This window comes from Takifugu rubripes, chromosome 19 (assembly GCF_901000725.2).
Source record: "Takifugu rubripes chromosome 19, fTakRub1.2, whole genome shotgun sequence".
Taxonomy (NCBI): Eukaryota; Metazoa; Chordata; class Actinopteri; order Tetraodontiformes; family Tetraodontidae; genus Takifugu; species Takifugu rubripes.
The window spans coordinates 13685419-13700174 of NC_042303.1; the positions used below are offsets into that span (position 1 = coordinate 13685419).

A 14756-nucleotide genomic window follows, 5' to 3' on the forward strand; every position below is an offset into this window, starting at 1 on the left:
CCGCTGACATTCTCAGGTCACGACTGACCACTTTGTTCGTGCTGTTTTCCTTTCATCGGCCTCCCTGATGGAGGAGGGAAGGAGGAACATTCCTCGTCCTCACCCTCCTGAACAAAACCCCGGACCAGAGCCGTTGAAAGTCAAACTAAAAGCTTCGTCTTTGATTAAAACACGGAAAACAAGCTCCCCTGCGGAAAAATCCAAGCCAAATCAAATCCCAAACACCGGCGTGTTAATTTGTTGAATATATTATTTTATTGTAACATCATCATCGTCGTCTTCATGGTTTCACTTTTAATTATCCCTTCATTCGTTTTAAAATGGTCACCTCTGAATGTACACATACTGCAAACTGTCAAAAATATACAACAAATGCAGGCTTGTGCTATATTTACCGGTAGGCCAAATGTCTAAAAAACAGTGGCACTAAAGAGGAAAAAGACAGAGCAGAAAGGAGAGAGAGAGAGAGAGAGAAAAAGAGAGGGAGAGAGAGAACCCGACATGCACGGCATCGTTGTAAGAGATCCGGTTCCGGTGATCCGGCGCCGTGGGATCCTCGAGGAAAAGTACATACATTTCTTCATTTGACAGTGCAGCCGAAAATGCCTCACACATATCAAACCGACAACAGAACGCCGCTCTTCAATGGAACTGTTAGGCACGTCATTATTTTTTATGCTTTTATGTTTTCTGGAAAAGTCGGAATTACCGTAAATGTAAATGCAGTATGTTTAACAAAATAACCCCGGACAGTAAAACAAACAAAAATAAAACAGCGTTCAAAGGTCAGTTTGGAATCAACGTTGGTTCTGTGTGTTTGTTCACAGCCGGCTGGGATGGTGTTCGGGGGAGGGAGTTTTATGGGAGGGGCTAAGAGCCATCCAATCAGATGCTCAGATCTTTGGGGTTTCCCTTGTAGGTGGTCTTGGGCTCTGGGACGGTGGGATTGGACGAACGGGTCGTGTTTGTCCTGAGCGTGCTGTAGTACTCGTGGACCTTGGCCGCTACGAAATGGTCATCGTCTTCTTCATCCTCCGATTCGTACCTTCTGGTCGGGGACGTGTCTCGCCCCAGGCTGCGGGTTCGGTAAAGGGGTTCGGGGGAACTCCCCCGGCTAGTGTAGCGGCTTTCCCTCTCCGTCCTCTCTGGAGAGCGCCCCCTCAGCAGCGAGCTGTACCTCTTGTAGGCTGAATCCGAGTCAGGGGTGCGTACTCTGGGTAAGGGGGCCTCCCTGTAGGGGTCCCTCTGGTTGCGGGACAGCACGTCTCTCATCAGGCTTTCCCCCTTGTAGGCCCTCTCCATGGAGGTCGCTCTCAGCAGCAGACTGTCCTCGCCGTACAGCCGGTCGTCTCGGTGCAGCGACGGAAGCGGGGGCTCTCGGTTCAGGCGGTCCAGGGCGGGGGCCTCGCGGAGGATGCTGTCCTCCGGCGCGATGCTGGGTTCAGGAGTCCCGGTCACTTCCTTTGATGCGGCCTCGTTCCCGTTGGGTTTGCCGTTGCCACGGTTATATCTCTCGGGAGAGGCGTAGCGGCGGTACGGGTCAGAGGAGTGGCCGTGGCGCCTTGGGGAGTGATGGCGGGAGCGGTGGGGGGACCTGTATCGGTGGGGTGAGCGGTATGGAGAGCGGCGAGGCGAGCGGCGGGGCGAGCGATGGCGGTGGTGAGACGAGTGGTGACCGTGCCGCCGGTCGGGGGAGCGGCCGTGGCGATGCCCCCCGTGACCGCCGTCCAGAGTGTTTTCTGCACTGCGCGATCGGCCCTGCCTCCTGTCGGGTGAACGCTGGCGGCTGCGGTGGGGTCGGCTGGAATGGTTGCGATGGCCTTCGCTTCCTTTGGCATCCTTCTGGAACAGCTTTCCCACAGAGCTTATCCCTTTCTGTTTTCCTGCGCCGGTCTTCTTGGTGGGGGAGCGGTGGCGGTGTCTGGAACGGTGTTGCCTGCCAGCGCCGGTGCGGCGGCTCGGCTCCTGCTTGCTTCGGGATGATCGGTGAGGTTCTTGTGAGGTGTTTGTGTCTGACGGGACAGTGTTTGCGGGCAGCGCGTTCACTTCCGCAGCGTTTTGTAACCCTGCGGTTGGCTCGGCTGTGCTGCCGTTGTTGCCGACGTCTGCAACACAATTTGACATACAGACGGGGGGAGAGGATCAAACTGGCATCGAGACTCTTTCAAAACTCCCGATTTCACATTGACCATGCTGCGCCAGTCAGACATGAAGCTGAAACGGTTTCAATGGAAGCATCTCTGATGTTAATGCCAGCAAAGATGGCTTGTTGGTAGACGGTGAAGCAAGAAAGAAAAAGAACAGTGCAGCTGACACGGGAGAAAATAAAAAGCAGTGGCACAGATGCAGCGCTCGGTCGATGACTTTTCCAACAAGAAACAAACCTGTTTGGAGGTTCTACCTCACGTCTCTGGAGCGGACCCCCGGCGGGACGGGTGGAGGCAGGAGACAGACAGCGCCAACGTGCAGCATGTTGGCGAGGGCGTTCGACTGTACCGAATAGCCATGCTGCGTCATGCATCCTTTCAGGGGCCAACAGCAAACCGAACGGCCACAGACGACGCCCCTGTTGCAGAGTTGCTGCGGTCGGGAGCAGATGAACTCGTCTGCGCAGATTTAAAGGCCCAATGTTTAAGATCTGGCTTAATCTAATGCTAATTCTGCCGCGCTGTCAGGAATTTTGGGGGTTGGGTTTCTGCAAAAGGTTCTTGGTGTTTTAACAAACTAGCGCTGGAAGGTAAGAGCAAGAATGTTATTTTCATTTACTATTGGAAAAAAGATGGATTATAACCAAGTATTCTTTGAGTCTGATCATGACAGCATATTATTCTAGCACCCCTGGAGGGGGGAGAACATCAATATTATACTTACATATTAATGGAAACGCAGCAGTTAGCATGATTAGCTTATTTCTTATTATTACCAACAAAAAAAGAATTTCAAACTATCTATTATTAAAAATCTTACACACTGGCCCTTTAAAAATGCTGTGTCTGCGATGCTAAATCTGAACGCCTACATTACTGATCTTTACATACCCTGATTGGAAGACTAAACACGTTTCCTGCCTCTGATCTGTTGTGGATGTTAATTAATCTATCTAAAAAGACTTAACAACGATGTCTGACCTGAGAGCAAACCCAACGGTTCAAACCACTCGGCGCGGAAACTGTGTGTGTCTCTCAGCGGCTACGGCAGCGGCGGCACTGGCAATGCATTTTGGGTGAATGGATTTGAATGTATGGAGCGGATGACCCGAGGCCACGCCACACACAGATCAGGATGGTAAAGGAGAGCGACAGATAAAGGGGAAGACGGGAAGTGGAACGGAGACCCAGACAACGGAGGAGGACAGTTACAAACCGTGGTCTGATTTTGAGGGGCAGAGGCCTCCCCCATCTTGTCATTTCTCATACATGCAGTGAGATGGGGAGCCACCATCCCTGAAGGAAGACAAAAGCCCGGCACAACAGAGGGAAAAAGGAAGATAACGGGAAAAAGAGAAGAAGAGCACAAAGTTTAGATCATTCTGGAATTTGAAGGGGGGAAAAAACGAGAATTATTGTGGTGATTTTTCAATGAAAAAGTGTGTTTATTTGATCGTTGAATCAATCAAAAGAAAGCAACAGTCCAGGAAGTTGCCCAAAACCCCCTCAGTGGAAACCATTAGTTACAGAGAACGTTCCAGAACCGAGCACACGTGTGCACACACACACACACACGCGCGCACACACACGCACACACACACACACACACACAAGTGAACATGAGAACTCAGAAGCAGCAGAAACCCCCTAAAATAAAGACAGTGAAACTTGCACACTCACAACAGCATGAAGCAGTTTTACATCGCTGGCAGAAATCAAAAGAATAACCGGCAACACTGACGAGGCTTGTCCAACTAAAGAGTACAAACAATGAGCCAAAAAAATAATATATATATATATACACGACTTTACACGATGTCACACTGGTGCGCAAAGAAAATTACATCGATGAGCGTCGCAAGACAGGTAAATGCATCTCAGAAAAGTAAGAAAAAGAAAACATTTATGGAGACTATTGATCAAAACTGGTCAATACGATAAAAAAAGAAACATTCCATAAATATTATGGAAAATAGACAATGGGGGGTGGGGAAATATCCAATTTACACTTCAGACAAAATCATGCAGCAGTAGACTTTCATCCATTAATATGTGGTTTGGACTCACGGCTCTGTACACGGAACAAAAATACTCGTCTCTATGTGTCTCGCACTGTACAAAACGTCTACACGCGGATTTTTGAATGGGGGCGGGTGGAATTGGCGTTGTCACAGCTTTTTAACGACATTAAACAGTGGCTGCAAAGAAAATTCACGGATTAATGAGAAATGTCAGAAGAAGTAAGGTGAGAATTTCCTTTGAACTGTTTTCCTCATGTTAAACGCTTGTGTTCAGTAGCTTACATTCACCTTCAATAAATATCATAAATATCACCTCCAGATCCAGATTCTATCAAGGGAAGCAAAGGATCACGTTTCTGCATCTGCTAACACTATGCCGAGGGTTCGGCGCCCTCTTCGGACTGCTTGTGGTCAGTTTTTCGTTTTCGCTGAAAGAAGCCCACCACCGTTTCAGAAAAAAAAAGTCCCAGCAGTGTTTCCGCTCAGTGCCCAGAAGGTGAAACGTGAGAGCGGACTGACATGAAAACTCAGTGCAGGTTACAGCAGGATGAGGCGATAGCACCAACAGCCCCCTCGCCTGCCCTCAGAGATCACCACCGAGACCAAGGAACCCCTCCCCCTCCCCGGAGGACGTGTCCAGGGACGGGTGAAGGGTCCTGGGAGAGAAAGACAGTTCTTCCCACCACCGCCGTCCACCAGGCGTCCCCCGGATCAAGGCGTGAAGATTGGGGAGAAGGGAATGTTTTCGTAGATTGACCCACCATATTCTGGCACCGAGCCGTCGCCCCTCTTGAGCACCAGATGGACGCGCCGCCCTCCGCTCTTGATGAGCTCGATCGCTCGTGCGTGCTTCATCCCCTTGGTGCTCTCGCCGTTGATCTCCAGGATCTCGTCTCCGACCTGGAGTTAAAGAGGATGGCCAGAAGAGGAAAGGGGGGGTGGAGGGGTTACAGAGGCAAAAAGACGGGAGGAGGAACGCGAGAGGAGAGAGGTTACACGTCAAATAATCTCAGGCACTAAACACTGTCAGTCAGAAGCTGGCGATTCCAGAGAGAGCAAACCCGGGTTAAAAGGAAACAGCTGAGGATCTGCGAGGGGGAGATGAAAGAGTCAGTGGGGGGGGGACAGGAGTCAGAAAAAAAAAAGGCTTCAGGTGATCCGTCAGTACTGCCAGCACCAAGAGAATTCCTCTGTGGGAGAAAATGGATCACTGACTGACATCTCTCTCTCCCTGCTGCCAATATCTCTGCTAATAAGGTGCAGGAACACAAAGGATGGCGTCCATATACGCATGTACAATCATGCTAATTCATGCACACCCACACGCTTCCTCAAGCATGTGAAAAACCTGCCTGCAGCACGCATCGACTACCTGCCAGCAGTTTCTGCACAGGTCTCGGATGCAGAGAAAGCAGGAAAAATCAATTAGCTGCGCACGTTCGCTCTGCCCGGAAAGGTGACGGGCTTCTGGTTAAAAAATAAAAGATGACTGTGACGGTAACCGTCTGTGGCTGGGCTAATTGCTACTTAGCAGAGCAAAACAGGAAGGATTAAAAATGGATGTGGTACCCAGATGAAAACGAAGGTTTGAAGCAAAGCCAAAACATTTCAAATGGACGGACGCTCCCGCCTGATTATGAAGACGAATGCTGAGGATTCAGACTAAAATGATTACAGCACAGTTGATCTGGGAGAGTTCTGGAGACTCTTAACATGAACTCAAACCAGAGGAACAGAGGACTCAGGGACAACGCTGGGTCGATGGTTGGAACCAGAGTAACGGGAAGGGACAAAAGTATAAGATACTATAGTGATGTAGTTATATAGTTATGTCGAAAATAGAACTCTCCCTCAATCTTCAAAAATCCCACAATGCACCACTCCTTTGCATCTAGAGATATGAGCCACACAGTCTTAGCGCGACTTCTTGGTTCTAACTTTTGATTCTAAAATGAGGACAGGAAGTGTGTTGCAATGAGAGTTTGTATTTTTGATGACGTCTGACATAAATACATCCGTGTCATATATCTGTACCCTCATCTTTCCATTGCGCACAGCCGCTCCATCCTCAGCTAGCCGCAGCACGTACAGGTCCATGTTGTACTCTCTGCCTCCCCGCAGGCTGAAGCCAAAGCCTTTGTTGTCTCGCTCCAGGTCCACTGAGTAGAACTCTGCGTCCTGCCGCAGACAGAAAACACACATTTGCATCAAGGTTACAGTTTATTTCTAAGGGGTGTCCCATGGAATGTCAAAGGAACGTTGCACCAGCTTGATAAATGGGCCGGCGCCACCGTATCGCTGCATCTATACGTTCAATTTGGGGCAGAGCAGGACTCGTTCTGGACAGCCCGTGTTCTAGGTGGACGATGAGTAAGGACGCAGTCAGGATGTGAGTGAGCAGAAGGATGAGCAACCCCAACAGCTGCCGTCTTCACGCCCTCCAAATCTCCTCTGCAGAGGGATCAATGTTATCTGGAGGAGCCATCTCCACACTGCTACACTTATTCTGCAGGGGCCGCGGCCCACTCAGGGCTCCTGGGAGAGGACTTTCCTCTGGTGCGACGCCGATGCGGCAGGCACAGGTGAAAGGGAAAATAACATCAAAATGCATCCAATTCAGTCACGGGAGGTCCGGTAGTGGGAGGGTTGGTGCGTGCAGGCATGCAAAATAAATGGATGTTTGGGTTCCGGCGGGCTGATATGCGTCTTCTGACGTACGGGAAACGTGGGCAGACTGTGGTGGACTGGACAGGTGTGGGGCTGGAGCTGAGGGCCCAACTGTACCTCCTTACCTGTGGTGAGATCTGTGTCGGGGGCTGGGGAGGAGGGGCCTGCGGGGCCTTGAACTCATACGACTCCTGTTTTGGTTTGGTGTTTGTCCTGCAAGAGAAACGCCACAGTGACAGATGAGAAACCCGCCTCCTGAACCACATCGCTCCACGCTCCAGATCTTTACCTGGTCTCGGGTGCAGCCTGTTGCTGAGGTGTGTGAGTGGTGGTTATAGTGGCGATCTTCTCTGCATTTGTCAGCAAAGAGGCGTTCGATGACTCTGAGGAAGACATTAAGGAATTCTTTAGGAGGCTAATGTCAGCAGGCTAACATGCTCCCAACAACAGCAACAACCGTTCGGCATCCGAACAAATCAAAAGATTTACAATCGCCCTAAAACGCAACTATCCCGCCACTCAAATAAAAACTCCTTTATTGATATACTTTTTTAAATTTCTGTTGTTTTTCTGGATACAACATATCTGAATTTTAAAAAGAAAATGTCCAATATCCCCCCCACCCCCGTGTCCCGAAAGAGCCTGTGTGATGAAATTAAATCCATATTTCATACGTCTCCGAGCGCTCGTAGATTCAGCAGCTGTCAGCCAAAACGGGCCCGCAGGGACCGGCACCAGTTCCCAGTTTAACCCATATCTGGGACACCGGCAGATTGTTGTAGAGGCACCCGTCAACTGTCTGAACGAGGAGCTGAAGCTCTCACTGTCAGACAGCCACTTAGAGGGGCGCGACGCTCCAGGTTACCCTGTCTGATTCCATTATTTTGGAATTATCCCGCTCGTCCCACATTAAATAACCTTTTATTCTCTTGTCTCGTCCAACGATTCAGTGCTTTGTTTTGATTCCCACCCCTCCGCTCCGCTGTTACCTACTCGCCATTCCTCTCACGGTGCCTCCTCTCTCATCGACTTATCTCGGCTGTTCCCTTTGGTGCCGGTTGGCTTAACTCTACGTTTACCAGCTGCTCCTGCGATATGAACTCGCGAGGGCAGGGCGGGGACCGGGGTGGGCGGGACCTCTCAGTTCTGGCTGAAGGTCCTTAGCAGCAGATCCATGTAGTAAAAAGTCAGTATAAATGTTCCTAGCCTCAAACCCGAACTGTGGTACAAACTCATTTTCTCCTGCTTAGCGTTTTATTTCCTCTTCCAGCCTCAGATCCGTCCCCGTAGCTGCTATTTGCCTGCTCCATCTGCTCATTTGCGACATCCCCTCCCTCCGATTCTCTCTCCCTGCAGTGTTTCTGCTCTTGTAAAACACTTTTCTCCTCTCCGGATCAGGAATTTGTACAAAGAACTGGGGGGGTTCAGTGCCAATCCTCTTCCAGTAGTACATGCACTTCTGTACAGTATAATACACCGACCCTGAAGCCATGCGGCTTTCCTCCAAGAATCAGGCAGGTTTGTTTTTACTGCACGTCGTGTCGACAGCGCTGAGACACGAGCCGCCGCACAACGTGTCGGTTGTTCTTGTGCTAGCAGAATTATTAAAACTCCATCTGCCTTCCCACCTGCGGTTTCACAGCGGCAGCACCTTAGTTTAATGGGACGAACGTTACGCTCTGCTCCTTATTCCTGCCGCGGCGTTTGGATGGGACCAATCCTCACAAAACCAGGAGCTGTCAGGCAACAGTTGCTCGGGAACGCTGCCTCCTAGCTGTCGCTTGCTCCATGTCGGATCAGACAGCTTCTGTTTGTTTGACATCAACAAAAATACCAACTGGAACTTTCCCATAAAGCAGAGCCAGCTATTCCTCTCTGATATTTTCTCTTCTGCTCTCGGTGCTTCTTGGCAGAAGCTGTTCTCATCAAAACGCTCTCCGGGAAAGCGAACCCCTCCCCCCGACTCTTCAGCCATAAAGGGTGCTGGAAAGCCACGAGCAGTGGACAAATAGCTCCAATTTCTACCAGCCCGTAGGTTGACGGGGGATTCTTCCTCCCTCATGCACAAACACACACTTAATTAAACAGTATTTGTGAAGTGTGTCAGGGTGATCTGTCAGCACAAAGCAGCCTAGGCTCCCAGCGGCACAGCGAAACAGGCAAAGCCCATGACTTTTACTGAAATTACTTTGACAAAAGACACACCCCCCCAACCAGAGTCTTCCTCATCATCGCTGGCAGACACACACGGTCATCATTAAGCTGACAGCACATGTGACGAGCCTGAGAAAGCATCCGCGCTGTGGGTAATCCAGAGGAACAAAATGCTTCGTGCAACTTTACAAACCTACAGAATAACAAGTCTGGGGAACAGGGAACCTGGAGGGTAACCAGGTAATACAATAACTACTTAATGTGCTAAAGAAGCTATGTCTACAACCTTGTACGACCCAGGAAAATCTTAATTTACTGCTAAAGCTGAATAACAGCTTAATAAATGAAAGAATTAAATGCAGCCGGGAGGGAAGCAGCAGCAGTGATTAGAAAATCCTTGAACGCGGATCGCTGTGACACGTCATCCTCCACACTCATCCCCTACTCACCGTCTCCAGGAATGATCCTCAGCGTGACGGTGTTCCCAGCCTCCTTAATGAGGTTGACGATGTCAGAGTGGGACTTATTGGTGATGGAGCACCCGTTCACGGCCAGGATGCGGTCTCCGACTTTCAGCTTCCCACAGCGGTCGGCTGGGCTCCCTTCGATGATGCGCCCTATTTTGTGGGGCATGGCCACACATGCATTGCCAGCTACGGTCAACATGTTGACATGACATGTTGGGATGTGTGAATCAGTGTGTGTGTGTTCAGAAAGATGGGGAAAAGAAGGGAAATGGGGAAAAGAGCAGAGAAAATAGGATGAGAAGGTTAAGATACTGACAGCCAACAGCCAGCCAAGCCAAGGTTGCTGAGAGAAGCTGATTGGGAAAATGAAGGATCCATGCTGGAACAAGCATCATTTTTAGATTTGCACAGATGTCTCTTGGCAATGAAAAGCTCCTAATAAAACGACTCTGAGTCATCTGCATCTCAAACACCTGCAGCTGCAGAAAGTTGGAGATGACAAACATACATCAGAGCTGACATCTTACCGACTACCCTCGGGTCTCTCTACCTACCTCCCCCTCCCTGCATCTGCAGTCTGACATCAGTCACTGCAGGAAAACAAGCGAATAATCACTCATTTCTCGCTCCCTCTCTTTTAGCGTTATTCGTTTCACTCTCGACAAACACATCCGACCCAGACCTCTGTTCACAACTGTTCAGGCTTATTTTCCAGGTATTATAAGCTGTTAAATCAAATCACAAGTATTGTGTTCCTAGTAAGAGCTGATGGAGAAATAAGCCTATCAAAGGTGCTGAAGTGAACCAGTTCTTTACCCGAAATCAGCGTGTGAGGGCCGATTGACAATCGATGGGAGTGAGGAGAATCCTTAGAATTTGAAAAAGCAAGAATTTTCATCAGATTTGCCTTTAAATTCCATGCTTTTACATGACAACTTTGAAAGCTTGAAATTTCCCATTTTTTGGCCTTTTCGGTTCACCCACGCTAACAGGAGAGAAAACAGCGCAGAGAGAACACCACAGGCAGGTAACTGCAGCAGAAGAGTACACCGCTCGCTACAGTAGAGCTGATCTGAAAGCTCAAACAGGAACAACCCCAGTGATTCTGCACCACTGTTGGTCGTCCCAAACAACCTAAAACTATGACGTCTCCCATTGGTTGGCTGTATACCCTCGCCCTTGTTCCCAGTAAGTCATCATTAGGCTTTTAGAACCAACCTGCATAACAGAAGGCATTCAAGTTCAGCTGAATAATACAAATGACTTACGTAAGAGCCATTTTACTTGTGATCAATTATGAAAGCCCAGTGCAAGAGAAGCAGCGTCTGCAGGCGGAGGAATGGTTTTGGTGTCGTAGTTTGACATGCTCAGACAAAAATGAGAACGAAGAAGAGCTTCTTTGAAGAGCATTGGTATTGAACCAGTGAAGCTGGATGTGTGCTGGTTGTCAAACCATTTTGTGTTCAGCGTTTTAAAGCGGATACAAAGAGAGCCCATAAAGTGATGGGAAGATAAAAGGCCCAGCCGAGAGGAATATCCGTAGCTTGAATTTTAATGGCGTGAGCTCATTTATGTGCCGTTGGTGACAGCGTGTCACCAGTGTGACTCCCGAGTGTGCGAGCGCCTACCGAAGGTGGTGCCGGCCTCAGGTCGGGACACAGAGGACACGATGACAAAGCCGAAGCCTTCGTTTTCGCCACGGCGGATCTCTACGTCATAGGGCTGCAAAGTGGACGAGACACCCGAGGTGGCGTTGAGGGGCTGAGAGGAGGTGGTAGCAGCCGCTGCAGGGACCACGGTGTTGGCGCCTCCTCCTACGCCTCCTCCCCCACTTCCGATGCCAGAGGTGGAGCCACTGCCGGAGCTAACAGTGTTCAGGGAATTCTGGCTGCCCTGCAGGGTGCGCTTCCCAATTTCCTCCGTCAGACTAGGCGCCTGGGTGCTGCTGTGGTGGGAGGATGCTGGCGATGGAGGAACGTCACCCTCTGCTTTAACTAGAGGCAGAAGAAGAAGACATTCTGTTAATGTCAGAGGCTTGAGGAAGAAACAACAAGAATCAAACCATGGGTGGGAAGAAAACAAATCAAACAGACCTAAAATCACCACTTATCTTTTAAGTACTTCAACCTTTACAGCTGAAAGTGAAGCTTTTTGTGACAATTTGATATTTCTCAACTGCCGGATGCGCTGAGTAACTACTGAAGCTCTTTCGTTTAAGATAAATGAGAGGATCCAGGAGGACGGTGTGTGGAGACAAAACAATCTTTTCCGCCATCTTTTCTGAACAAAGAGTGAAGTAAATACACGGCCTTCTTGCTGTATCTAGACATTTAATTCCACATTTCATTTCCTGTGCAGCTGTTCAAGGAACTTGCTTCATATTCTCGCCGCTCGGAGGCAGACGGGGAGCAGCGACATGCTAACGTCTGGCTGCTGTCATCAGGCCGAAGGTTGACCACCCTTTCCATCATTTTTATGGGCCCTTCTTTATCGCTGGCTGAGTCCATCTGAGCCGCACAGGGAAAAAATGGCACAGAGGAGGCGAGGCTGGGCTGCACATGGTGCGCAGGTCCAAGTGTAATAAACCAAATGAATCCCTCTCTAACACCTCAATGACTGTGACTATTTTAATGCATCACAGGGGCTTTTTCTTAGTTCTTTTTATTGCATTGAGGTGTAAACCTTTAGGCCAGGATGATCTATACCTGCGTAGCTGGTTTTACGGCGCACGGTGAGGTTGACGTGACCCTGTTTTGCTGCCTGCTGCATCAGCTGCACCACCAGTTGGTGCGACTTGCCCACCACCGCTGTGCCGTCCACGCATATCAGCTCATCGCCAGATCGCAGGCGCCCGTCCTCATCAGCAGCTCCAAACTTGACGATGTGCCCAATGTAGATCTGGAACACACAGAATGGGGCTGATAAGCACATCTCTCGATGGTGAACAGATGCTTAATGTGCTGTGCTGATTAGTCTCCATGAGGAAGTTTTTTTTTTTAAATAATTCAAATGTACGCTAGTGAGAAGGGATCTCCGTTTAACAAGGCAAAGAAAGACTGCACTGAGCATGGATGGGTGTTTTTTTCCACACTGGCCACATGAAAGGGAAAACTGTGTGGTAGAAGTGATGTGACGTTTTGAGACCAACACAGATGCTCAGAACTACAAACGGCGGAAGATAAAAAGGAAAACAGACGTGACTTTAAAAAAACATGTAGCCGACGCTCAAAATCGTCAGACTTGTGTCTTTTTCCTTCAGGTTATTGAATCTTCAGAGAATGAAGGAAACCGTACCGGCTCTCCTGGCTCATTGCCCCCGAGGATTCTGAAGCCAAATCCTGTGTCTTTCCTCCACAGGAATATATCCTGCTCTTGGAAGTCTGGAACTGGAAAAATGAAGAGAGCACGCTTAAGATTTCCACATTAACACAGGAGATAAATGTCTCACCAGTACGGAGGCGTTAGACACCCAACCACCAGAGAACACTGGCCATGGAAAGGACAGAAATGTCTCCAGAGACCTGCATGAAGCTTTGGTTTAAACTGCACTTTGCACAATCTTCCTGGATGCTTTTCAAAGAGTTTATGGATCAAAATGTAGTGATCTATTTTGGATACAGAGTGATCTATTTCGGGTAAAGAACACAGTAGCACTGAAGCTATCAAAAGCTTGACAGGCCATCAAAAAGGGGGTCCTATAATTAGAAAAGCATGGCATTTCACCTCCACTATCTGATGGCAGAGTTTCTTTGAGCTTTTTAAAATTCTCTTCAGCAACATTCCCACAGACTATCCTGCTATTCCGAGACACTCCACTGTTTCTTTTATAAAGCGATGTGTGACTTCCATATAAGCACATTTCCCACCTGACAGAGATGCTCATGCATGGTGTATTAGAGCACCAGTGTGTCTTCTCCACAGTCCATTCCCATTCACAAGAGAAGGAATAATAAAAGGATTTGCACTGCAGTGACTGACAGTGGAGTGCATGTGCGGGGCATCGTCCTGTAGGGACAGTTATTATTTCCCTACATATTCCAGTACCTGGATACATCTGACAGCTGTTTCCACAGGCTGACAAAGTCCCAGAGAGAATTCCAGCTGGAAACCACTGCCAAGTCCACTAATGCTGGCAAGAGGTGGCAGTGCAGCACCAACCTGACAAGCTGTTCCTTCAGTAACTCACCAACAATTAATGCAGATGCAAAAGATTGCAGATGTTAAGCTTGGACGCTTTCAAATGAAATTTAAAGATCTAAATTAAATGGGGAACAAGTCAAAACTAGACAATTGGCTGATACAGCCTCCATGAGTTTCCTAGACCTTTTTTTTTCACCTGATGCAAATGTCACAAAGCCCCAGAGAGCTCAGTGTGTCGCACGCAGAACAACCCCAGGACGAAAGCTGGAGCTAAAAGAGGGAGGAAACCGCACCTGCTGATGTGTCAACCCTGTCAAACTTTATAATTCACGATTTCAACACTCTTCATGTTCTCCTATCTGGATCCTTAAAAAAAGATCATTTACAAAACCCACATTGCAACATGCTTGATTTAACTGTATGTGTAATTTCTCAGGCTTGGACTCAATTATTCATGTGCTTTCTAAATTAAACTCCGTTCTCCCCTGAACGCCTCGCAGCAGCTTGCCAAAGCATCTGTACGACCAGCTCCTACTCAGCTTCTCTTATTCCAATACCCTCCGTCAAGTAGTAATGAAACTCTTTATCATTTGATGGCTTTCAAGGTCATTACGCATGAAGGTTTCTCAGCTCTGCAGTCTCCTGTGTTTTTCAACCTGACCGCAGATCTGAGCGCCATTATTCTAATTAGAGAAAGGCTCTTTGTCAAACCGAGGAGGAGGAGGAGGATATACAATCCATTGCGTCCCCACACTTCACCATTTATCTGCTAATTATGTGCCCATGTGTCTCATTAGGATGTCGGTGTAAATGTCTGTCAATGCTGCCAGTCTCAACAAATCACCCATCTAACACCACCTCTCAATAAGGCCAACAATAGCTTATTAATGGAAGGAACATCTGTGCTTACTGTGCAGCATTTGGCAACGTAAACGCAGTCAGCTCAAGACAGATAAGACTGTCTTGGATGTTTTAGTGTTGTTTTGTGTGTTTGTGGTGCAAAAACTGGAAGCAGCAGGAAACATCAATTCTACCTCAGTTGCCACTGTGTTAAAGCGCGTTAAAGCCCGCGTGAGTGACCATGGATATTTCTTTTTGGTTCCATCTACACCTATAATAGGATTGCAAAAAAAATGGCCCCTTCGCCCCCCAGTTTCTGA

General features: G+C 48.6%; 1 protein-coding gene across 10 annotated transcripts in view; it reads right to left on the minus strand.

The window, feature by feature from the left end:
- Positions 1-232: 232 nt before the first annotated feature.
- Positions 233-14756, minus strand: part of magi1b (membrane associated guanylate kinase, WW and PDZ domain containing 1b) — a 65980-nt gene continuing 51456 nt past the window's right edge. For 6 of the 10 annotated variants that reach the window (XM_029827548.1, XM_029827545.1, XM_011614156.2 and 3 more), the window contains 9 exons: positions 12751-12842; positions 12162-12354; positions 11085-11450; positions 9439-9642; positions 7125-7218; positions 6961-7048; positions 6203-6346; positions 4930-5068; positions 233-2105 (listed from right to left, as the gene is read on the minus strand). In XM_029827548.1, coding sequence (XP_029683408.1) covers positions 886-2105; positions 4930-5068; positions 6203-6346; positions 6961-7048; positions 7125-7218; positions 9439-9642; positions 11085-11450; positions 12162-12354; positions 12751-12842 — 2540 coding nt within the window. In that variant the 3' untranslated portion in view covers positions 233-885. Of the gene's footprint in view, positions 2106-3363; positions 3444-3568; positions 5069-6202; positions 6347-6960; positions 7049-7124; positions 7219-9438; positions 9643-11084; positions 11451-12161; positions 12355-12750; positions 12843-14756 lie in introns of those variants that run through there. The other 4 variants (XM_029827551.1, XM_029827552.1, XM_029827550.1 and 1 more) reach the window with 3 other exon arrangements.